This window comes from Genypterus blacodes, unplaced genomic scaffold, assembly GCF_046128005.1.
Source record: "Genypterus blacodes isolate CSIRO-AG114 ecotype Tasmania unplaced genomic scaffold, CSIRO-AGI_Gbla_v1 ptg000044l_1, whole genome shotgun sequence".
NCBI classification, from domain to species: Eukaryota; Metazoa; Chordata; class Actinopteri; order Ophidiiformes; family Ophidiidae; genus Genypterus; species Genypterus blacodes.
The window spans coordinates 8,479,537-8,502,460 of NW_027466857.1; the positions used below are offsets into that span (position 1 = coordinate 8,479,537).

Genomic DNA, 22,924 nt, shown 5'->3' on the forward strand with positions numbered 1-22,924 from the left:
TGTTGTGGTTTAAACTCGTTACAATAAAGTTTTGTAATTCAAATAGTCCATCCGACAAAACAGTCCCACTAGAAACAAAGCTGTCGAGTTGCTACTGTTATGATCAAACCGCTAATGTCCCTCGTTGGAATATATATAGAATATGTAGGCTTTTTTGTGTATAAATGGACGCTGTGCCGTGCCTTCGTGTGTCGCAGTGTAATGCGCAACAAATCAGGTAATCCGCTGGTTTTGTCATCTAATAGCACCAGAGTTAGCTAGCAGTTACCTTCGGAAGGGAACCATCGAGTAGGAACATAAATATCGGTAAACAAACGGGTTTAATGCGATTTCTATGTTTATTTACTAATATGGATATTGGGCTTTAAATGTATGTTTCTCATAGGAAGTGTCTGGAGTCCCGGGGTGTACTTGACCTGAGTTTGTGCCTACTGAAGCTCTCAGACGGCACAGTGCTGCTGCCCATATCACCAACTGGTCTGTCTGCAGAGGACCTGCAGGGTTTTAGAGCCACAGACAGCACCTGTGAAATAGTCTGGAGTCAGGTAAGGAAAGCGTTATGCTGCACGATGATAACTAATCGTTTTAATGCACTTCCTTTATAAAATAGCAAAATAAAAAACCACACCATATTTACTTCCTTGTTTTCAAATTTTGGTAATGAATTCTGGCAATTAGTTACAGAAAGTCATCATTCTCCTCTCATCTGGAATCATGACATTTATCCCAATTTGCATTTTATTTAAATTGTCTTATTTACACCACAGGCTCTTCAGCAGCTAAAGAAGAGAAGAACAAGTGGTGATAAACTAGTCAAAATCCTCCAGGAGCTGTTGGAGTCTCGTGGAGAACGATGGACAGAGGAGCTGAGAGAAGACATTCCTCACAGCTACCAGCGACACGGAGACCTTCTGTTACTAGCAGACAACTGTTTCTCACTTCCAATATGGCAGAGAATAGGTAACGTCCTCCTGATTACTTGTATCATGATCGAGTCCTCTACATTGTGACCTAATTGATTTACTGTCTTGTTTATACTTAGACTCTCATCTGTGGTCCACCGTGGCAGAAGCAATGGGGGCAAAACGTCTGGCAAAGATGAGTCGAGTCTCCAGGGATGCATTTAGATCTCCGGCAGTGACAATGTTGTTCGGGGATCACAGCTGGGTCACACATGTGGACAATGGGATTAGGTAAATACTTATCAAACAATGTCTTGTAAAAGACACACACAGCTTGTAATCGTACAGAAGAAACGAAGGGCCGAAAATAGACTCAAAGGTGTTCCCTTTTCTTCTAGGTATGATTTTGATGTTACCAAATGTATGTTCTCTGCTGGAAACATAACAGAGAAGCTGCGGGTAGCTGCGTTTGACTGCAGAGAGGAGACTGTGGTGGACTTGTATGCAGGTGAGGTATATCAGGTACCAGGTCTTAGATATGGATTCAATCTGGTCCTACACTAAAGATGATTTCAGTGAACATCTCTCTATTCAGTGTTGTTGCAGTACCAACTGGTTCCATATAAAGCCTTTTCCTAACTAAAGTCTGGATGATGTGATGTATGTGATGCGTGTGTCACAGCTGTATGTTGCGTCAGGTATTGGATACTTCACTCTGCCGTATCTGGTGCATGCTGGGGCCCGACACGTTCACGCCTGCGAGTGGAACCCTGATGCAGTCGAAGCTCTGCAGAAAAACCTTGCAGCAAATGGAGTGGCTCACCGCTGCACCGTTTACCAAGGAGACAATCGACAGGTATGATGATTCACTATCAATTTTGATTGTTATTGATCCATAATGGTGCTATTGGCTTTTCTCATTATTGATTAGTTCATGTTACACCCTCTAGTGGTTAAGTTTGTACCAGAGAAATGTCATGATTGGTATCTACAGTGACCAATTTACAGTACATTTTTATGAATAACACCAGTTTATTTTTGGAAATAATGAGAATCAATAAAGGATAAATCAAAGCAGATCTAAGTGGGATTACTGTGTTTTTTTATATTGTGCAGTCATTACATTACATTACGGTCATTTAGCAGACGCTTTTATCCACAGCGACTTACATTACATTACCACCCATTACAGAGGGGGTAGCAGTTGGGGGTTCGGTGCCTTGCTCAGGGGCACCTCGGCAGGGACTCGTGGCAACCCTCTGGTTCCCAAGCGGAAGCCCTACCGATTGAGCTACTGCCTCCCAGTCAAATTGTTCAAATAAAATCCCATATGGAGAATTGAAGCCACCGGTGTAGAAATGCAACCATTAGCTGCAATAAAATTCTAATACTGAGCAATGATGTCAGTGTCAGTTTAATGGACAGCATTCCCACATGACCATTATTCTATTCCTGTGGGGCTTCAGACGAGCTCCTATCACCGTGGCCTGCTGGAGGTCCTTCATTAATTAGGCTGCAAGAAAAGAAACCACTAATAAAATCATTACATGACCTAACTTTCATTGCAAATTCATAATGTCTGCTTTTTTCCCCCCCTTTCCAATCGACCAAAATGAGTTCTCATGGGAATTGGTGAGCAAAGCAAACCCTCAACAATATAGTAATTGTGTTATTTTCTTTGTGTAGCTCCAGCTGTGTGATCTGGCTGACCGGGTGAACCTGGGCCTCATACCGAGCTCTGAGGACGGCTGGCCCGTCGCGTGTCGACTGCTGAAGAGAACAACCGGCGGCGTTTTACACATTCACCAGAACGTTTCCTCTCCATTCCCAAACACAGCAGTCACTCCAGCTAAGGAAGGCTCTGCTGCCCAGAGGGCTTCTGGGAAGAAAGCCGACAAAGAGGTTCGGGAGGCCTGGGCTGATGACACAGCCGGTCGCATCTCTTTGATGTTAAAGGACGTCACTGGTGCACAGTGGAGAACAAACGTCCTGCACCTTGAGAATGTTAAGTCATATGCACCTCATGTTCACCATATTGTGCTGGATCTGGAGTGCAGGCCAACATGAACAGATCGACACACATTGAGTGGACATTACACGATTTTAATGTTTAATGTTTTAATGTTTTAAAAGCCACTGGAAATTGTTTTAATGCCTCTTGTGCAAGGTTTACATATTTCTTAAGGGGTTAATCGTTTTAAAAGTCCCTTAATTTATCCTTAGATCACTAAATGATCCTTGTAAATTAAAGATTTAAAGGTATTAACAGTACTCCGCCGCAGGCGTCAGAGCATGTGCATACAGAAGATAATCGATGCGTCACGGATTCCACAACTTTCCATCCCAAACAAACAGTAACTCTAATGAGTGTCTGGATGAGGCTTTGTTTAACAAAGAAAAGTATCTGGGAAAGTTGACTGAGTTCAACTGACTGTTTCCCACAAAACACCTAGACTCCTGTTCGTAATCACACCTGGGAGCTGTCCAGTAAAACTGCAAGTCTGCCATTGAACAGCTACACTGTAGTGCCTTGCTCTAGGGCAGCATTCTTATTTGCCCTTGAGATTTTTGTGGACATTTGCTCCATCATCAGAGCGCTGATGTTTGGATGGAATGAAAACCAGTTGCAGTTGAAGAAACGTTCAAACCAACTTGTTCCCTTTTGGTGGCGAAGTGTATTGTTGATCGTCCTTCCTCTTCCTTTTCTGGCGCCGTATTACTGACACTTAACTGCGAGAATTTTTTCCATGACCAATTGCTTTAGTACAGATAAATACTGACACAATGAGGCTGTTTACACTCATTGTCACTTCAACACGTCAGTGATTGAATCTGGACTGTGTGTATGCTGATCATGTGAAGGCCTCGGTGTGCCACCACGGCGTCACGCAAACCGCACCGATGTGCTGCCACTTACATCTGGTACACTTGGAACAGTTTTGTAATTTAAAACAAAATTACAATAAATGAATCAAAATGCTTTTAATGAGCATTTGTTGTTTTTCCTGAATCATGCAGACTCAATTTTCAAACTTTTGCTTATTTTAGAAGTATTTAAAATACATGAAAACACAACGTTGGATTGTCGTTTGTCAGCGTTTTGTGTGACATTTTTTATAGACTCGACAGGGTTAAACGATCGTTAAGTCACAGCCCAAGTATAAACACACAGATAACAGCATGTGAAAATCCTTAGTTACATCCTTGTACACACAAACACACCCACTGTAGCGACGTTTCCCTTTTCCTGACGCTCACTATACGGGTTTATCTACGTCAATTCACTTTCCCGCTAAAATATGAATACAATATCTCACTAAATTACACTTCCTTCTCTCTGCCACTGCCTTCCTGCATTTCAGCCCCCTCCTCCATTGTTCCAAATGTTGTTTTGAAATAGAGAAGACATAATTGTAAATGTAAAAAAAGTTGTAACAGTAGCAGTGGCGTCATTCATGTTAGTCAGAGGGTTCCACATGTTGCAGGTTGTTGGGGGGAACATAAGAGAGATGCACCTGTTATGAATATGTGGAGAGAGGCGCTCGCGCTGCTGCAAACTTCAAATCATCTTCCGGGACTCGCACGCACAACAAAGTCAACACTTCGGAGACGGAGGGGAGGAAGAAGAGGGGGAAGAGCGGAGGGAGGGAGGGAGGTGCTGAGGAAGGAGTGTGAGTGGAGAACGTCCCTTTGCGCTCACACACACACACACTCACTCACAGTCTAATTGCACCGGCTGAGTTGAGAAGTCACCGTGTCTGTTACTTTAAACTCGTTTTGTTGCTTTCTTCTGGGGAAGGGGGGGGAGGAGGGTCAGGAATGCCTCGCTGTCGCCCGCGGTGACGCTCAGCGAATCCCAACAGAAGCGGCTGGGAATTCATCTTGGAACAACAGGTGTGTGTAATTATCTTTAATAAGTTGGTTATGTGTCGGTTGTTTGCTTTTCAATATTAACTGGACGCGTTTTTGCAGACCGCACGACGCCTAAGCTGGAGTGTATTGAGGTGTAGAGTACCGACACATTGGTAACAATTGTTGTTGTTCCTTATTGTAGTTTGTGTAGAGTTAGAGTCGTATGAATGTACAAGCTGTTGCATTGAAAGGTTTTACGACCTTTCTGTGTCACTTTGCGCATGATTTATGCAAAGTTCCTACTGTGTGTGGGTGTATGTGTGTGTGTTCCAGTCGGTTCTCTATCTCCCTGTCATCTGGCACAGACACATGCACTGTTTCCTTGAAGGTGAAAGAGCCTTCAAGGTGTTTTTAACCCTTTCAAAGTCACAGCTTGTGATCATTTGCTACCAGATTCTGAGCATTAGCCAGAAAATACAAAGTGTTCTTATAGCTGGAATGTTTGTATCATCTAATTAGAAACTATCTACTAGAAACATAAATAAACAAAAACAAAACAGTTGACGTGGTGACTGAAATCTGCTGTTTCACTTGTGAATTACATTTCCAAAGTGATTGTATACACTATCTAGAGAAATACATGTCTTATAAAGTAATGTTTCTTTCTCTCAAGTCTATTTTTTTTGCAAACAAGTTAAGTAAATCTGCCAGTCTAGAGAGGTTGTTTCCACAACTACACTAATCAACATGTTTGAGGAATTTACTCTGAACAAGTGGCGGGTGCTTGAAACAAGAGTGATTCCCGATTGAAGACTATGCAAACTCCACTGTCATTGGCTCAATTTCTGGCCGAGTCACTGCTTTTGTAAACATGGCCCAATTTTGAGCCAAAACTGCAGTCCTGTCTAGAACAGGAAGCTGCATCCGCCTCCATAGTGTTAAATTCCTCCTGCAGTCAGTCGTCCTCTGGCATTTAAACAATGAGGAAAAACTTCTGCTTTTTACTTCTGTGTGAAGTAAAGAGTTTGAACCCTCCCACCCGTTACATCCTCCACAGATTAACACCTTTGGGTCTAACTGCTCCTTTGACACGTTTCTAATGGAGCGTGAAGATTCATGGCAATCTCGATGTTGAGATTAAACAAACTGTTCACTTGGAGAGCTCCACCCGGCTCTCTGTGTCCTTAGAGGGTGGGAACCATCCACAGCACGCCAAGCTCATGTTATTTTTCCCTTCCCCGCTCTTAACAACCTTTCACCCTGCCAGAGGCGTTCTGTGGGACATTAAACTTCAAGCAACTTGGTTCCCTTTACTCATGGAAACTCAAGCTTGTTTCCCATGTTATTGGGTGAATTCCTCTTATCATATGACACGGAAAGTATGTCAAATGACCAGGCTGTTTGCTTTGCTCACCAATTCCCATGAGAACCCATTTTGGTCAATTGGAGGGGGGGGGGGAGCAGACATTATGAATTTGCAATGAAAGTAAGGTCATGTAATGATTTTATTAGTGGTTTCTTTTCTTTCAGCCTAATTAATGAAGGTCCTCCAGCAGGCCACGGGGATAGGAGCCTGCCTGAAGCCCCACAGGAATAGAATAATTAATAATTAAATTTTCTTAGGACTACACAACTGTCTCTGCGTGTCTGTGTCTTCACCACAGCGTTGCATCACGCAGTTCCTTCCCGTTACCTTAAAGGTCTTCTCGGGTTGTTATACATGTCCAGCTGTAGTCTTTTTGTCCCCGTTTATTTGCTCTTACTAGGGGCCAATGGGTCGGAGTTGGCTAGAAGTTGAGCGGGCTTGGCTCATTTTTCATGAATGAAGTATACTCTATATAGTTTTGTGGTGCTATGACGGTTTAATTTTGTCAATAACTTTTGTTGAGTCATAATTGCAGAATTGCTTGGCCCTGGTGGAGGTATGAGTTTTAGGTTAGTGCTTTATGAAGAGTTTTAACAGTATAATCCAAACTGTTTAAAGTTGTCTCCTGTGTGCTCTGATGTCCTCAGGAGACTTTCTGGATGTAAGAGCCCCAGGGTTGGGCTGGTTATTCTGCACTGAGGGCCTGGAACACAAGCCACGATGCCTGAAGCTACTGACATGATCAACCTGGCCTTCCTGTCTGACGCCGAGCGGGTCCTGATCCTCGAGGTGCTGCAGCGGGACGAGGAGCTGAGGCAGACTGAAGAGCACCGAATAAAGTGAGGAGAGAGCAGTTCAAGCAGAAAACTGATCATTTCATTTGTTATACTTTATTTGTCCATACTTACCATTACAAACATCAGATTTTGTGATGCTTTCTCTCCATTTAAACAAGTCAGAACTGAATGAATGAAGTTTGTTGTTTCTCTAAATTGTGAAAACCTACAGTACAGTCATAAAATTATTATCTTAACTAAGTAAAGAGGCTTCAGGCTGTGGAAAGTTTGGAACACCTAAAAAGTAAAGAATATCTTTTAAAATGCACTAGTTGCCTGTCTTATGGTTTAATTGGACCCTGGATCATACAACCAAAGGTTAACATGTAAGTTTTGAACTCTTGTCTGTTTCAGGAAGCTGAAGACGGAGCTTCAGGACATCAGGCGGAAAGGAGCCAAGCGTGGCAGTGGGGAATACAGTGAGCGGAGCTGCGGGCGATGTCAGGAGCCCATCAGCAGAATGAACATGCTCTCCAGCCAGTGCAAAGTGTGTAAGCACCACGTGTGCCGCAGCTGCCAAAGGGTCCACCCAGACGGATCCTGGCTGTGCAGCGTGTGTGACAAAGAGGTGTAAGAGATTCTGTTTTCTTTACACTGTCCCCTTTTTAGTCCAGAGTTATTGCTGTGTTCTTAAGCTTGTGGACTTGGTTACTCATGAGGCCGGAGTTACACACCAGGCTGGAGTCACACTGGTTGCTCAGATGTAAACCTGCTTTGGTTTGGACGTACAGAGGTTTACATGCACTCATTACTCAGGAGGGATTTTTCTGGAATTAATAGCATTATGCAGTTTACTGAATATATGAATATATGTGACGTAATCATGGTGCAAGGAGAGTCCGTCAGCTGAGGAAATGCATACAGAGGTGGCTTATTCATAAATGAATTAATTTGTAGTTGCATAATCTAGATCTGTTATTTGGAGAAGGCATACTTTGATTTATGCCCATTTCAATATCATGGTGGGGTTTGTATGATAAGTTGTTTAAGTCTTAAAAGTGCTGACTGAGGACGGCCATGGGTGGTGTTGCACATGTTACTCCGCCCCCCAAGTGGGACCTCACCCTGGGATCCAGGATGCATAGGAGCGTAGTAAATGACTGGCACAATAACTCTGTTTATGCAAATACAGCTAAACCTTGTGTCTTTAAGGCAATGACTCATTTGAGGCGATGAGTCATGAGTGTGCCTCTGAAAGCAGTTAAGTCATTCAAGTAGCCCGAAGTCACCTATACATAATAAAATTTGATTTTTGACCATCAAAGGACCAGGAGATGTCGTAAGTCCTGCACTTCTCCAATATGCACCGGGAAACACTTTGTATTGAGATCCATGTCCACAGATCAACTAACACGTGAAAACAACAGGGCAGAGAGACTGAGAAGCTAACATGCACCTGTCCAGTGAAGGAAGGTTGAAGACGTGGTGAATTTTGCAGTGTAGATCAAATGTGCAGAGAAATTTGACCACAGGTTTCATGAAGCAGCAAGCAGGAAGGAAATCCACCGTATCAGTGATGTGCAGAAGGTGACGGATGTCAACCCATCTGTCACTTCCTCTGGCCTATTAATGACAAACACCAGCCGACTGTGAAACACTCTTACAAAAGACTCAATATTACAGTAATGTGTCGTCACCACGATTGCAAGTCAAGTTTCCTCAATTCTGCCCTTTGTAGTAAAGAAAAGGCCTCTTCTGCTGATTACAGGGACATAAAGAAGATGACAGGGGACTGGTTCTACAATCAAAAGGTCAACCGTTACACCACAGAACCGGGATACGACCTGGTGAGGAGCTCCATAAGAACCAGGCCCGCATGTGAGTACAGGAAGAGGATGTTGGCTGGCACTGACTGTTCAACCAGGAATGTAAACAGCTTTGAAACACCCACAATCACTGGAATTTTGTCCGGCTTATACAGGAGAAAGGAGGAATATATTCAGGAGCCTTGATAAGAGTTTTGTTGTGTTTTGTAGCGAAGAGTAATGAGACGATGGGAGAGCTGCTGTTGAACAGTGAAATAAACCCGGAGCTTCCCGTTCCAGTGCCTCGGTCCAGACAGTTGAATAACCCAGCTGACAAAAGGTGGGGCGTGGTTATTCTCGTGGTTATTCGTCATGGGTTCTTCCTCACTTTAATCTCAGCATTTCCATCCGCTCAATATTTTGTCGCGATCTCTCTGACATTCCAGTGACGCCTCAGGATCTATTGGGTCAAAGGGTTCGGCTGCAGAGACCCTGAGCTTAAATAGCGTCAAAACTGACACCGGTTCTGGCCACGTGACCCCTGACCTCTCAAGGTAAACTCACACATGCAACTATTTGCAAACACGACTCGCTGACTAAAATACCCAATTTTCAAAGCAAAACTCCCTTTTGAAGCCGGCAGTGCAGGGTTTGGATCACACTGAAAGGGTACACTTGACCTGATGACCTTGAAATGTTACTAAGTACAGACTTAGGAGGCGTAGGAGTGTTGTTGTTTTTCTGCACATCAATGCAATGTGAAGGTTTCTAAATAGAGCCTAAATGAAAGTAAGAACACGGAACTCAAAATCGTAAATCGTAATATCCCTCATATTATTAAAAGGGCCGTTACCTAAGGAAGCATCTGAGAGGAAAATGCTTTGTATTGTTTTGTACAGGAGATCAGCAGGATCCAACGCTTCCAGTCTGACTCTGCCAGTCACCACCGTCATTCTCGTCCCAGAAGAAAACCCAGCATCTCCGAGCCCGGACCTCGAAGTGGACAGACTCTTCAAGAAGAGCATCAAGCGGGCGCCTGCCGGTCAGTGTCTCATGATCTCCACTGCACGGTTGCAGTATAATTGTCTGTAATGAAGCTTAATTTCAGGTGTGTGTGTGTGTGTTTTTAATAGCGTACGGATCAACACAGGACCTCCGTGATGCCTCTGAATCCTCTATGGGCTACAGGAGCCAGTCAGTTCCAGGCCTCGACATCCAGGTGAAACTGGGACTGAGACTTTATGTCATTCATCTGTTTTTGATGCTTGAAGCCTAAATTAGAACTTTCCAATCTCCTAATCTTGTCCACTCAAGAATGCTGTTCCATCAACATTGAGCTTACTTTCAGGACATACTAAACACAACACACGCAAACAACTACTACATCTACTATTTTTCTGACATCTTAGACACTAAACAAATGACCGTGCTTACATTGATCGATATCCTGCATCCTTTTTCCTTTTTCCAGTCTTGGTATTCATCTTCTGCTAATGACAGACATTGATCCACTTCTGAGAACCCCAAGCTCGTTATGTTTTACAACCCCAAACCCTAATGTTTGTTACGCTGCTGCAGGATGACGAGGAAGACGAGGATATCGACAGCTTGGTTAGCTTGCACAAAAAGAAGATGGCTTCAAGCTCGTCCAACCTGCGAACTTCCAAGGTAGAAAATGTCGTGCATGATTATGTTTGTCACGGCTCGATTGATCCTTTAATCATTCGGAACGGAACTGATGTCAGAATGTCAAGCCCAAGATTTCCTGCGTCATGTTTGGGAGAGTGTGTACAGCCATTTCCATTGTTACCAAAGCCTCAGGGGAAAGCAAAAGTGTCCAATTTGCTCCCGTCATGTCCCATGTAGATATTGACAAACGTTTTCTTCTTTGGTTTTCTGACGCACTTTCTTTTTGCCCTCCAGCAACTTCTGCTGGCAGACATGGAGGCTAACCGAGCATGCTGTTAGTATCCAGCTATAAACAAAGTCTAGTAATCGTAATATCTCTTTACAATCACTTTTGATTACATCTATACAAAGATTATCAGTGTCAATATTTGCCGGTGTCGACCATTTTCTCGTTAACTCCCAAGCTGGTTGATGATCAAATGAGGCTTTAGTCAGAATCTGATTATGAAATATTTCCCTGGTTGTGTTTCCTTTCTGCAGCTCGGCAACGTCTGCGATGTCGATGATGACATGTTATTGTGTGTGTGTGTGTGTGTGTGTGTTTGTCTCCACAGAGCACACTGGGCAGTATGATGAGCATTTACAGCGACACAGGTGATTATGACAGCGTGGAGGTGAGCGGAGACCTCGTCTTCTCACTGAGTTACGACGAACCCGCCCAGAGCCTCCACGTCTTCATCAAAGAGTGCCACGGCTTGGCCCACGGCGACGCCTCTCGGCAACAGTCCAACCCGTAAATATTACTACTTTCCTATTTCGTTACTGTATTTCCTTTTTTGTGACCTAATTTGATACTTTTGAGGTTTTTGTCTTGGGGAATCTGTCTGTGGCAAATCTCCAAATGCAACTGTGAGACGCCAAGTTGTGACTCAAGGTTGCTGCCGTCGCCTCCCACTGCGTGTTTGATCAGTATGGCTTCATATTTGAGTCTTGCAGGAAGAAAGCACACAGGCGGTCGTGTTGCAGATTACGAGTCAGAAACAGAAACATTTGCTCAGCGCACACACCCTTCACTGATGTCGATACCGGCGTTGATCGGCGTAGATAAGGGCGTCGCTCTGTTTAAACAGCCACGCCCACAACTGATCAGCTGAAGTCTCCTGATGCGCCACCACTGAATCTGTCACTGCCACTGAATCTTCTCTCCCCCCCCCCCCCCCCCCCCCCAGTTATGTCAAATGTTATCTTCTGCCGGACAAGTCCCGCCAGAGCAAGAAGAAGACGACCATCAAGAGGAACACCGTGGACCCCGCCTACAACGAGACACTGAAGGTGACGGTTCGGAGCAGAATCCGTGTTGACCTTATAAGCTTGTTGACTTAATGACACTCTCTGATTACTGACCTTGTGCCTTGCCGGCTGCTGATTGTGGCCCCGCCCACTGAGGCCTGAGCATTGATATTGACATTGCGGATAAGAATAGCTGTTGACAAATATTGATTTTGTTACCGGTCTCCAATGTGCAGAGGCGGCTTGAATAAAGCTGCAAACAAAGCTGATGAGAAGGAAAATGGCCATAAAGATGTAATTGTGCCTCATTATCCCTTTGTTATTTAAAGCTTTAAGTAGAGACAAATAATTTAGAAGATTGCAGATTCAGGGTTAATCCTTTCCATGAAATCTCATCTCATTTTAAAGTCTGTCATTGATTGATGTGAGACTCTGTGCTGCAGGATTAAAATTTAAGAACCTTTCAGACAGTCTCTCTGATGATCCCTGACATCTTCCTCTCCTCTTCCTCGTCCTTCCGCCCAGTACGCCATCAACCGATCCCAGCTGTCGACCCGATCCCTGCTGTTATCAGTGTGGCACCACGGGCGTTTCAGCCGCAACGCCTTCCTGGGCGAGGTGGAGATTCCTCTGGACAGCCGCGACCTGGACAGCGCGCAGGAGGAATGCGTGACGCTCATGGGGAAGGTAAAGCCCAGGGAAACGTCTTCTCTGCCTCACTGTGCCACACTACAGTCCTACGGTGGGAATAGTGGAATATTTAAGATACAATAGATCGTTTTGTTGCCTTAAGTAATAGTAACAAGATTCCACAGAATGATATCTGAGAGAGACATGAGACCTTTTTGGCGTCATGCTGCTGAATTTGATCAATTTTGCCAAAACAAGTTATCATTCCATTCCCAAAGGTCAGGCGGGTCTCATGATAGCTTTATTCTCCATCTTTTGCCTTTCATGGCTCTTATCTTTTCCCACCACATAACCCAGCCCTCATTACAAGCACAGCTCCTAGGTGGGACCGCTTTGGTTGGATGCCACTCTTAGTTCGTTTGCCAGCAATGAAAAGAATTTGGCAATGGGCCCTTTCTGATAGGGGAGTTTACAGAGCGATACAACTAACTAAGCATTTGTGCCTAAACCGCACACGTGGGTCAGTGATGAAGACTATCGTGTTATTTGATCTTAAATGGAGCAGCCCCTTAGCAGCTCCTTTACCTCAGTGAAGTCGTTCTTGTGAAGTATCCACCATGAATCTAACACTGCACATGAGATGATGATATAACTTTGACCACCGAACCATCTCACCAGCGCTCAGCCACATGTTCAGTATCATACGGCACACACACCACTAATATAACTCAGGATCAGGTGAAGCTGCTGCGCTGAGGCCATGAGGTCCGTCTCTTTTGGTTTCTCCTCACGTTAACCTTTCAAATGTGTTCCCACACAAACAGCCGGTGTCTCCCGCTCAGGCCTCTGCCTTTGCCCAATATAAGGGCGAGCTGGTGGTCACGCTGAAGTATGTCACACCTAAAACGCCAACATCGCCTGGCAAAAACAAAGGTAAGACACACGGGAAGATAACCGCAGTTCTGCCTGTGTGCGTCACGCTTTCCCTTGAACGCTGCGTCCCTGTTTGCCTTCCATCAGGCAAGAAGGCGGCGGCTGAGGAAGGAGGAGAGCTGCACGTCCTCATTAAGGAGGCCAAAAATCTGATGGCTATGAAAATAGGTGGAACATCCGATTCCTTTGTCAAAGGGTGAGCGGCACGTCCTTCCTCGCTTCCATTCCAATATGGTGGAATGTGTTTTCCTCACTCTCTCACTCGCTGCCTCTGGCTCTGCAGGTACTTGTTTCCCACTAAGGGCAAGTCTACAAAGAAGAAGACTCAGGTGGTGAAGAAGAATCTGAACCCTCACTTTGACCACACGTTTGTGTACAAGGGGGTGAGCCTGGAGCAGCTGAAGGAGATGTGTCTGGAGCTGACCGTCTGGGACAAAGAGGCCCTGACCAGTAATGAGTTCCTGGGAGGGGTACGCCTCAGCACGGGCGAAGGTAAAGAACGGACAGAATTCAATGAATCCAGATTTCTGTCTCCAAATCTAGACGACCTTCCAACAGCGGACTGACTTAGATATCACAAAGAGGACAAAGTAATCAGATGTCTGCCCTTCTCTTGTTTCAATTGTTGCAGTTCAAGTGATTTTTCTGAGAGAAGCTTGACTTGTTTCCACAACATCTTTCCCCCAGTTTTAGAATGAAATTAGCTTATTAAATAGGTGAGTAACAGATGCTGCTCTAATTTCCATTCTAGGTACTATAAAAGTGGGAAAGGATGACATGGAGATGGACTCGGTAGGAGAGGAAGTCAGCGTGTGGGAGAAGATGATGCAGTACCCTGACTCGTCGGCAGAGGGCAGTCTTCTACTGCGCTCCAACATGGGTAAGACCACGGACAACTGAGGACGCAGCGCTCCAAAGTCTGACAACACGCAACGTGAAGCCAAACATGTTGAAGAGGAAGATGAGGGTGCCGAGTCAAATATGAGGTTTGGTGATTCACCGGGTTGGCAGGTTTGTCGGAGCAGAAGCTGAACGAGCCGAACACTAAACATCTGCTCACACCTGCCGCCCTGCGACACGCAAACATGTCCAGTCTGATTAGTGACACAAACGATGTCATCACTATGGCCCCGCCCCTGCACAATGCCAAAGCATTACAACGAGAAACATTTAAACCTCTTATTTTTTTAACTGATTTTAAATTCCCGCTGTATATATTTTATCTTTTAGAATCACACACAGCACTTAACACACACACACGATGTCATGTTTTGGTGTACATTTGTATTACCATATTTGGAAGCAATTCATTATAGGTTTAAACAGTTTAATCCCAATTTGTCGTGCATCTGATAAATTGTGATCTATATATGTGTCCATAATAAGTCATATTAAATTATATTATATTTATACACTATGTTACAAGTCTTAATTGGGTATATTAACATTGTCTATTTGCAGTACATCTAAATGTAATGTAAACATATTTAACTCCTCATTGGAGTGAATCACAACCACATTTCACTTCCTCTAATAATCTTTCTAAGTTTGCCCAAATAAAAAATTGACAAAACCTTAAAGTGTCCCAACTCTATATTACACACACACACACACACACACAGGTACACTGAATCACACAATCTAACACAACCCAGTGCAGCCAACCTGTGATTACATGACATGGAAGTAAAAGGTGTTTGTGACATTTTGACCGCCTGGTTTGCGTACATGATTAACACCTTTACAACATAACAAGACACAAAGGAAAGGTTTAGAACACAGCTGCAGGTTTGGATTGTACAAGTCTACCAAATGAACAGCAACTCACTCTGCCTGCCTTGTTGCAGAGCGCCTCAGTGTTGTGTAGTGATGACATCAGAGGAGGAACTGCACTCTTGTCCTCTTCCCCTCGTAACGCCCCTCCCGACCTGCCTGCCGGTCGTTTCTCCTCCCCCCCGCTTGAATAAACCGATCATTCTGTCTCGACGCTGGGTTCTTCACAGAAGTATCTGTGGAGCTCCAGCTTCTCTCGCTCGTCTTCTTCCAGCAGGGAGCCGTCGATGTAGGAGAACAGATCCATGGCGCCCATCAACGCCACGAAGCGCTCTCTGTCCTGTCCCAGCTTGTCCACCAGCACCATGCTGAAGTAAGACCTGGTGATTCTGAATACGTGTCTGCAAAACGCACAACACGGCAGTTAGAGCCTGATATTCCACACATATTCCACAGACATTAAGCTTTTTCCACTGTTTACTTGAACCTCCATCTAGTGAAATTCCTCTTTAGTGCTTTACTAGATTTCCTGTCATGCTTTTCTGTGTGTGTGTGTGTGTGTGTGTGTGTGTGTGTGTGTGTGTGTGTGTGTGTGTGTGTGTGTGTGTGTGTGTGTGTGTGTGTGTGTGTGTGTGTGTGTGTGTGTGTGTGTGTGTGTGTGTGTGTGTGTGTGTGTGTGTGTGTGTGTGTGTGTGTGTGTGTGTGTGTGTGTGTGTGGTGACTGTGAGGGGGGGGGGGTGAGAGGCTTTCCACTCAGGAAAAAAAAGTTAGTCATACCCCTCACTCAGATTACAGCGTTGCATTCTGGGCCTATTGAGCCAAACACTGGCAGGGAATTGCACAAGTTGCCTCTTCTGTGATGGATTTGCATAACTTTAATGCTTTTTATGTCCGACACTTTCAGTTAAAGTCAAACTAAAAGGGGGGGAGGGGGTCACCTTTAATCCTGACATTTACATGGAGTGAGGAAGAGGAACACAAATGAGTGGACTTTGTGTAAGAACATTTCAAGATGGGACATGTCAGCTAAATGAACTGTAATTGTTTCCATTGCCCGGTAACAAAGCAAAGAAAAGCCCGACTGTTACCTCAAACCCTGGACGACTTCAGCGCTCAGTAGGCCCTCTTTGATGCGGCCGATCTCCCGAGGCGGCGAATCCAGCAGCTCGATCACCGTGACTTGTCGCAGGTCCAAGCCGCAGTCTGCTTTCTGATGGAAACACAAAGGTTGCACGGGGGCTGCTGGAGGTACAGGTCTTGTAATTAGCGTGTGCATGCGGCGGTAACGTGCGTCCTTACTTGTAACATGATGTTCTGCAGCTTGTAGTCCGGGTCCGATAAGTCAGGAGCAGACACAATCAGGATCCTCCTCTTTTCATAGAACTGATCCATGAGAGCCGACAGTGTTTTCACATCAGATTTGATCTCCATGGCTACAGCAAACACACAAATTCACAGTTACATGCTGCAATTCATGCTGCAACACTTCACTCTTGTTGCTAAATCCAGACACAAAACACATTATGAAATTACATAATAGTTGTTAAATGAACTGCGTTTCGCTTCTCTAACATCTTTTCTCTTCCCACTTTAATATGGACTGTGGGGAATACAGAATGTTGTCTCGTTGCCACAGGAAACAAGATGACCTTTGGATGAGTGGGAACATAAGATTCCAATTCAAATTACTTTAAACTGCCTGAGCCGCTCTCTCTCTCAAAAGGGAATTCCTGGTATTCATATCTGAAAGTTAACAAAAACTGTTTAAATTCCATGGTGTGCAGTGTTCTTGCAACACATTCTCTCACACACACACACACACACACACACACACACTCTGTACTCACCGACACACTCGGCGGCATCTCCCTCCCAGCTGCGGTTGAACTGGCAGACGCGGCTGGACACGCCCCTTCTCTCGTAGCCGCCCTGGCAGTGGTACTCGCACGTCGCCCCGTAGTTGTTCCTGTCGGAGGAGCAGGTGAGGAAGCCGCGGAGAGGAGGAGGCAGAGGAGGACATCTTCTCACTGGTGGGAAACGTCACGGGCAGACATGAAAAGCGTGGAAGTTTGTATTTAAACTAAAACACGGAGGTGAAAAATTCCCTACCCTCCACACGGACAATGAACTTGCAGGCGGCTCTGTTCCTGGCCTCGTCGTACACTTTGTATCGGATAATGTTTGCCCCCTCGTTAAAGTCTGTGTCTGGTTCTTGACCTACTAATATCACGCTGCAGAGAGATAGAAACAACACCTTTAATATCATTACATTACGATCATTTGGCAGACGCTTTTATCCAAAGCGACTTACATTACATTATATTACCACCCTTCGCAGAGGGGGGAGCAATTGAGGGTTCGGTGCCTTGCTCAGGGGCACCTCGGCAGGGACTCGAACCGGCAACCCCCCCCGGTTCTTAAGCGGAAGCTCTACCCACTTGACTACTGCCTCCCCATATCCCCATATCCTGTCAAAGACAACAGGAAGGAGAAACGGCAGAAGGGAACGACGTACTTGAGTGTTTTATCAGCCGTGTCTTTGGCGACGGGCGTTTCCCAGGACACCCTGGCTGTGAGCTTCCCAGGCTCGGCCATCTTTAGCTTGGATTGAGGACACGTGATTTTTGGAGGATCAACATCTGAAATTGCATCAATATGTTAAAGAAATCGCAAAAAAGGAAATGAATTTAAATGGCAGCAGATTTCTGGATTGTGACTCAAAATGCAGCATTTCCTTTTGTACAGTGAGAAGATCTGAGGGCTGGAAGATAACAGAGGGTTGGATACGTTCCGAGAGACCGACGGAAGGAAACGCTTGTGTGCGTGTGTGAGTATTTGTGAGAAGAAGAACTGCACAGCTCACAGCTACAACTTACTACAGAGGGAAAAGGCCTGAGTGAAAGTGAAAACACACTACCTGCACACACGGGCTGCACGCTGGTCCACAACCCACTGTGCAGGCAGATGCGCAATGAGTGTTGCCCCTGCAGGATGTAACCGGGCCTGCAGGTGAAGTCGCACCTGGAGTTCACCAGGAACCCGTGGTTGCAGGAGTATCGGCCGTGCGGGATGAGGGGCAGCACGTGGCAACGCCTCGCTGAAGAACCACACACACACACGCGCACACACACACACACACACACACACACACACACACACAGCTGTTTAACGGTAACAGGCCCAGACAATCGCACCAATAAATCTACAACTATAAATGGTTCCTAAGGTCTACAGGCTTAATTAAAGGCATCAAAGAAGTAAATGTAAGTAAAGGATATCATGTTTCTCATTATAATACATTTCTACAGGACTTTTGCAGAAGGTAAGCGCTCATACTTTCCATTAGAGGTTAAATGAAAGGACATATTTAAGAGTAAAAGAGAGATATAAGAGTGAGAAGATCTTTTTTACAACCTGGCAACCCACATGCTGTCCTTGTGAAGGGCTCTTATTTCTAAAGCCCCTCACTTTTATCTGATCAACCCTATATATCTTTGTCAGATCTCCTGTAATGAATGATTATCTTCCACATACTGCGGCAGAAAGCGGTCCCAGACCAGCGGCGGCTGGCCAGGCACTGGACGGAGCTCCTCCCCATCACTCGGTACCCTCGGTCGCAGGTCATCTGGCAACGGCTGCCCAGCGAGCTCCTGTATCGGCCTCCCCTCGGGGGGGTGCACGTCACCTCGCCGTTGGTCAGACTCAGAGGGTGACACCAGTATGGATCTGCGTGCACACACACAAGCAGCAGGCCGTGTGTCTAATACGGCCTTTGAAATCCTCCCCCCCCCCCCGTAATTTCAGGTAATTCTATGTGCAGGAGTTGTAATTCACTGGACACCGCAACAAAAGCATAATACCAGAGGGTCCCTGAAGGTGTTCCGGGACTGGATTTTGGGTCGGAGGTTGAGTTAATCTCAAATAAACAATCATCAGAGCTTCCATACACACCGTCGTAGTCTAGCTGAGGAGTGTTGTCTTCCTCTGTGACGGCGCTGTAGCCGTCGCTTCCTTCATACGCTGTGGTCGCACATCCGGCTGAAACAACAGCGAGCAGATCAGATAAACAGCCGACAGCAAACCTCCAAACACATCCTGCACTTTGCTGACCCTCGTAGCTTTTCTTATTTATCGCCGTTGTGATCTTCAGGGACATAGGTCAGTCGGAGGCAGATTGGTATGCAAATGATTCTCCCTGCCTGATCTCATCACCATAGCCTCCTCCAGCACAGACACCTGGATTTGCGATCAGTGAAGCCGACACAAACTCCTCAGGCACTCTCCCGGCTTAAAGGGACGCAAATAAAGCAGGTTAGAGTTATATTTTGTGTGTTTTCTGTCCTTCTTCCTGTTACCAAATGTTTTCTCGCACAGTCCAGTCACGCTTCTTCACCACAAATTAGGACTAACAGCATGTTTTCATTACCCACTTGGACTTTATTCCTCTTACTCATCACTTTCCGTTGCTGAGAGAAAGATCTGCACACATACTCTGCTTTGACCTTCATTCTGACTGTTGTCTCTGAGGAATACACACACACGCACACACACACACACAGACACACATCCTCCCTCCCTCCCTCCCTCACTGCCAGCCTCCTTCCTCAGCATTTGTGCGGTTCAGGCATGTTATTCCCCCTTTGAGATCCCCCCCCCAAAAAAAAGGACTGGAGTTTGGAAGAGCTGTGTGCCAAATCTGAGAGTTTCCAGTCTGTCCCCCTCCTCCTTCTCCTCCTCTTCCTCCTCAGCTGCACTTCCTGCACTGCTCCTAGTGCTTTTGGCTCACCCTCCCCTGTAGTATTCTGTATTTCCTGGCACAGTTATCTCACTAAAGTAAGTCTTGATCATGTTTCTATCGCGCCTCTATGGAAGATGTTCCGGCCCTGCTCCAGTGATGGATGTGTGGATTTGGCCTGTGGTAAGGGTTTCTTTCCTGTAATTAGCCCGATGTTCCACTCTTCCACACTTCCCCCTGACTCATTTTACCTCAAGTACCCCTCGCAGAAAAATGTATCACAGAAGAAATAAACAAGCCGCGCTCGTCAGACACTGGCAGTCTTCGCCGTAGGGCCTCAGGCAGACGGTTAGTTCTTCCTTTTCGCTCACACCTCTGCACACTGGCGGTCTCACACCTCATTGCAGAAGGTCTATTTTTAATTAAATATGTGTAAACCCACCGAGGAGGGATAATACCAGACACTGACACGAGCCGAGCATCCGTCTTCGCTCCCAGCACCGACTTAACCAGGGGAGTCGTGCATGATGGGAGAGAGCATCTGAGTGGGAGGGATGACTCACAGCAGCGGCGTGCGTGTGTGTGCGTGTGTGTGTGTGTGTGTGTGTGTGTGTGTGTGTGTTTCAGCCTTTGTTGGTGCAAACGCGGCCTGCTTGTGTGTATTTAAAAACACTGTTAACGATGAGAATCCAGCCCGCTAGACTGATGACAGGGGAGAGATAATCACTCACATCCTCTCAGTCTTGCCGAGCACGTTCGGGTGGATCTTAGGTCACATCATTATCTTTCAGCGAGAGATGAGGGCTTTCGCACACTTGGCCCAAGGGCACTCGGTAATTAGCTGGCAAAGATTGGAGCCGAGGTGTAATTAAACATCCGAGAGCCCGGACAGCAGCCAGAGAGGAAGACGGCTCACCTGCTCTGTTTTACCGACGTGTCGTTTGATTCATTTATACACTGGATTCTCTCCAGTTGCATGTTGGGAGATGTTGTGAAAGGCTCCCGTCCCAGATCTTCCTTTCTTCAGCCTCTGTTTGCTTTCATTCTGCTCCCAGCACATCTGCATCTAATACTATTCAGTCATTACTTTTTGAGATGAAGTTATTTCCTAACTGCAGGGAGGGGAAATTTATTCAGAACTCAACAACAACTTCATACAAGAGCTCTCTGAGCCAAAATGTTCTTCAGCAGATGAAATCCTCTGAGAAAGCAGCGGGGAGAGAGACAGGCTGAGATCAAGTCCCCACCACGCCAGATACATGTGGCATCAACACACACACACACAGATGTTTGTCATTAAGTCACATATTGTACATAGATTTAAAAATAGATTGGTGTGTGTGTGTGTGTGTGTGTGTGTGTGTGTGTGTGTGTGTGTGTGTGTGTGTGCGTGAAAGAAGAAAGAGAAGAAGAAGAAAGAAAGAGGACGTGTATCCAATTCCTCAAAAACAAAGATATTTAAGTGTTTACAAGAATACAACTTTTATCTGGAATTGGAATCTTTTGGAAGTATTGGTGCAAGATTCCACACTGCTGAAGTTCACGTTTCCATCATGAAACCTGGTTCATGCTATGTTATTATTATTATGGACAGCAGATAAGATCGTTCCACACTTCTTTGCAAGAGACACAAAGATAAACTGAACTGACTTTACAAACGCAACACTGACAGTGACATTCCGGGCATCTTCTTTTTGTTGCGTCTCTTTTAAGAACCAAATAGCATCAAAACCGCAACTGAGAGCACAAAACTGTTCAAGACACAAAGAAGTAGGAGCAGAAAAGCTTTAGTGGCTTTTTCTTATCGCTTCATTGAAGAACTCACCTGAGAAGAAGAAAGTCAAAACTGCAGCGACGCGATGGGCTGCCATAGTCAAACTTTGCTCCGCAGTTCAAATCAAAGACACTGCAGAAGAGGAAGAAAAGTTTCCCCCTAGGTTTAAAGTTGCGACCACAGAGTCAAATATGATAGAAATTAATCCAGATAGAATTAGAATAGTCTCCAAACATGCTTGTATCTCCTTTAATCTCCGCTTCTTTGTCTCCTCTGAAGAGAAATAACGCTCGTCACAGTCCAGCACCTTCTTGGGAACCGCGGATCCCTCTGGTGCAGTATCAAGGATCACCACTTGGTGGCACTGTTGGACTACTAAGGCCTCTGCGCGCTGCCCACTGCATTAAATATGATTGAACTTTTTTAATTTTAATTTGAACACCCCCCCCCCCCCCCCCCATGATATATTATCATGTAGTCTCTCTCATTTTAATTAATTTTTATTTTCACGATTTATTAATTTTGTTGTTTTTTGTTGTTGTTTTCAAATTTTTCTAGGTTTTCCCAGATTGCTGTTGTATTCCTTTATAGTGCATTTACATTTTGTTGTTGTGTGTGTGATTATATTGTACGTCATGTAACTGGTGTTTGTCCCAGAGATTGTTTTGCTCTATCAGCTGTCACAGGGGAGAATAATGGGGAACAAAATCAAGTTGTAGTCTTGTTGTTTATCTTTAAAAGAGATCCATTTAGTGACATTTCGAATTAGCCAAGATATTTACTTTAGCTTACACAGCTGTGATTATCAGAGGAATAAATCATGGGTTGTGATTTTGAATGCAGGAACACACCGGAAAGAGGTCAAGTGCTTTCAACATAAAAGCTTAAGAAGTGAGTAAATGTTATTGTGTAAAATATATACAGGCTGTGTGTTTTGGATGCCTTCTATGAGTTTGTTTGTCACTAAAAAAACGTGAAATCTGACCAGGAAGTGCAATCCAATCTAGTCATGCCCAATTTCAGTACAAATATAGTCAACGTTTGGTGAATATTTTTATTGACGAAATGAGCTCAATGAGCATGCAGTTATTAGACATTTCGGAGATTATTTTACACAGAGAAGGGGAGGAGAACTAAAACAATGACGAGGGACAGGCTGTGTGATGTACATGTGAACTAAGGCAAAGAGACAACAAACAGAGCGACAGCAACTAACCACAGCCAGTAAAGGTTATGTTACAATGACATAATAATACAACCGCAGACTTTCAGATGACATCAGCGTTGCTATTTGTTGATCTCAAAGGTACTTTTTTTTTTACAGGATGACACCATACACACAAAGGCCTTTTCTATTTCAGACTAGTCTGGACAATTCAGTGCGAGTCCAGTCAAATACGAAGCAACAATACAATGAAATGTAACCCAACCGAAACTAGACCAACCCTAAACACATACA

General features: G+C 45.0%; 3 protein-coding genes across 3 annotated transcripts; 2 read left to right on the forward strand and 1 right to left on the reverse strand.

Annotated features, from left to right (window-relative positions):
• Positions 1-75: 75 nt before the first annotated feature.
• On the forward strand, positions 76-3,886 carry tyw2 (tRNA wybutosine-synthesizing protein 2). The gene is made up of 7 exons (XM_076149093.1): positions 76-217; positions 386-545; positions 768-960; positions 1,043-1,193; positions 1,301-1,410; positions 1,601-1,758; positions 2,589-3,886. Exons 1-7 carry the CDS (start codon positions 165-167, stop codon positions 2,967-2,969), a joined length of 1,206 nt encoding a protein of 401 aa, XP_076005208.1. The 5' UTR covers positions 76-164; the 3' UTR covers positions 2,970-3,886.
• A 677-nt stretch (positions 3,887-4,563) lies between these two features.
• On the forward strand, positions 4,564-14,605 carry sytl4 (synaptotagmin-like 4). Its single transcript, XM_076149045.1, has 16 exons — positions 4,564-4,796; positions 6,768-6,959; positions 7,311-7,526; positions 8,665-8,774; positions 8,933-9,041; positions 9,148-9,255; positions 9,601-9,743; positions 9,835-9,920; positions 10,280-10,369; positions 10,945-11,123; positions 11,560-11,662; positions 12,146-12,307; positions 13,075-13,183; positions 13,271-13,379; positions 13,467-13,675; positions 13,935-14,605. The coding sequence occupies exons 2-16, from the start codon at positions 6,841-6,843 to the stop codon at positions 14,081-14,083; spliced, it is 2,001 nt and encodes a 666-aa protein (XP_076005160.1). The 5' UTR covers positions 4,564-4,796; positions 6,768-6,840; the 3' UTR covers positions 14,084-14,605.
• Positions 14,451-21,813, reverse strand: srpx2 (sushi-repeat containing protein X-linked 2). The gene is made up of 10 exons (XM_076149046.1): positions 21,517-21,813; positions 18,908-18,994; positions 18,491-18,682; positions 17,874-18,053; positions 17,472-17,595; positions 17,066-17,187; positions 16,804-16,983; positions 16,256-16,389; positions 16,045-16,166; positions 14,451-15,357 (listed from the first exon to the last, which is right to left on the reverse strand). Exons 1-10 carry the CDS (start codon positions 21,560-21,562, stop codon positions 15,156-15,158), a joined length of 1,389 nt encoding a protein of 462 aa, XP_076005161.1. The 5' UTR covers positions 21,563-21,813; the 3' UTR covers positions 14,451-15,155.
• Between the last annotated feature and the right edge of the window lie 1,111 nt (positions 21,814-22,924).

Bases quoted from the DNA above. Each gene is read 5' to 3' on its own strand.
- tyw2 (XM_076149093.1), top strand. From the start codon at position 165: ATGGACGCTGTGCCGTGCCTTCGTGTGTCGCAGTGTAATGCGCAACAA. The intron at 546-767 runs GTAAGGAAAGCG...TTTACACCACAG, and splicing joins GTGAAATAGTCTGGAGTCAG to GCTCTTCAGCAGCTAAAGAA. The intron at 1,411-1,600 runs GTGAGGTATATC...ATGTTGCGTCAG, and splicing joins TGTGGTGGACTTGTATGCAG to GTATTGGATACTTCACTCTG.
- sytl4 (XM_076149045.1), top strand. From the start codon at position 6,841: ATGCCTGAAGCTACTGACATGATCAACCTGGCCTTCCTGTCTGACGCC. The intron at 11,124-11,559 runs GTAAATATTACT...CCCCCCCCCCAG, and splicing joins TCTCGGCAACAGTCCAACCC to TTATGTCAAATGTTATCTTC. The intron at 13,380-13,466 runs GTGAGCGGCACG...CTGGCTCTGCAG, and splicing joins TCCGATTCCTTTGTCAAAGG to GTACTTGTTTCCCACTAAGG.
- srpx2 (XM_076149046.1), bottom strand. From the start codon at position 21,562: ATGGCAGCCCATCGCGTCGCTGCAGTTTTGACTTTCTTCTTCTCAG. The intron at 18,683-18,907 runs GTGTGTATGGAA...GTGTGCACGCAG, and splicing joins TCCTCAGCTAGACTACGACG to ATCCATACTGGTGTCACCCT. The intron at 17,188-17,471 runs GTACGTCGTTCC...ATCTCTCTGCAG, and splicing joins ACGGCTGATAAAACACTCAA to CGTGATATTAGTAGGTCAAG.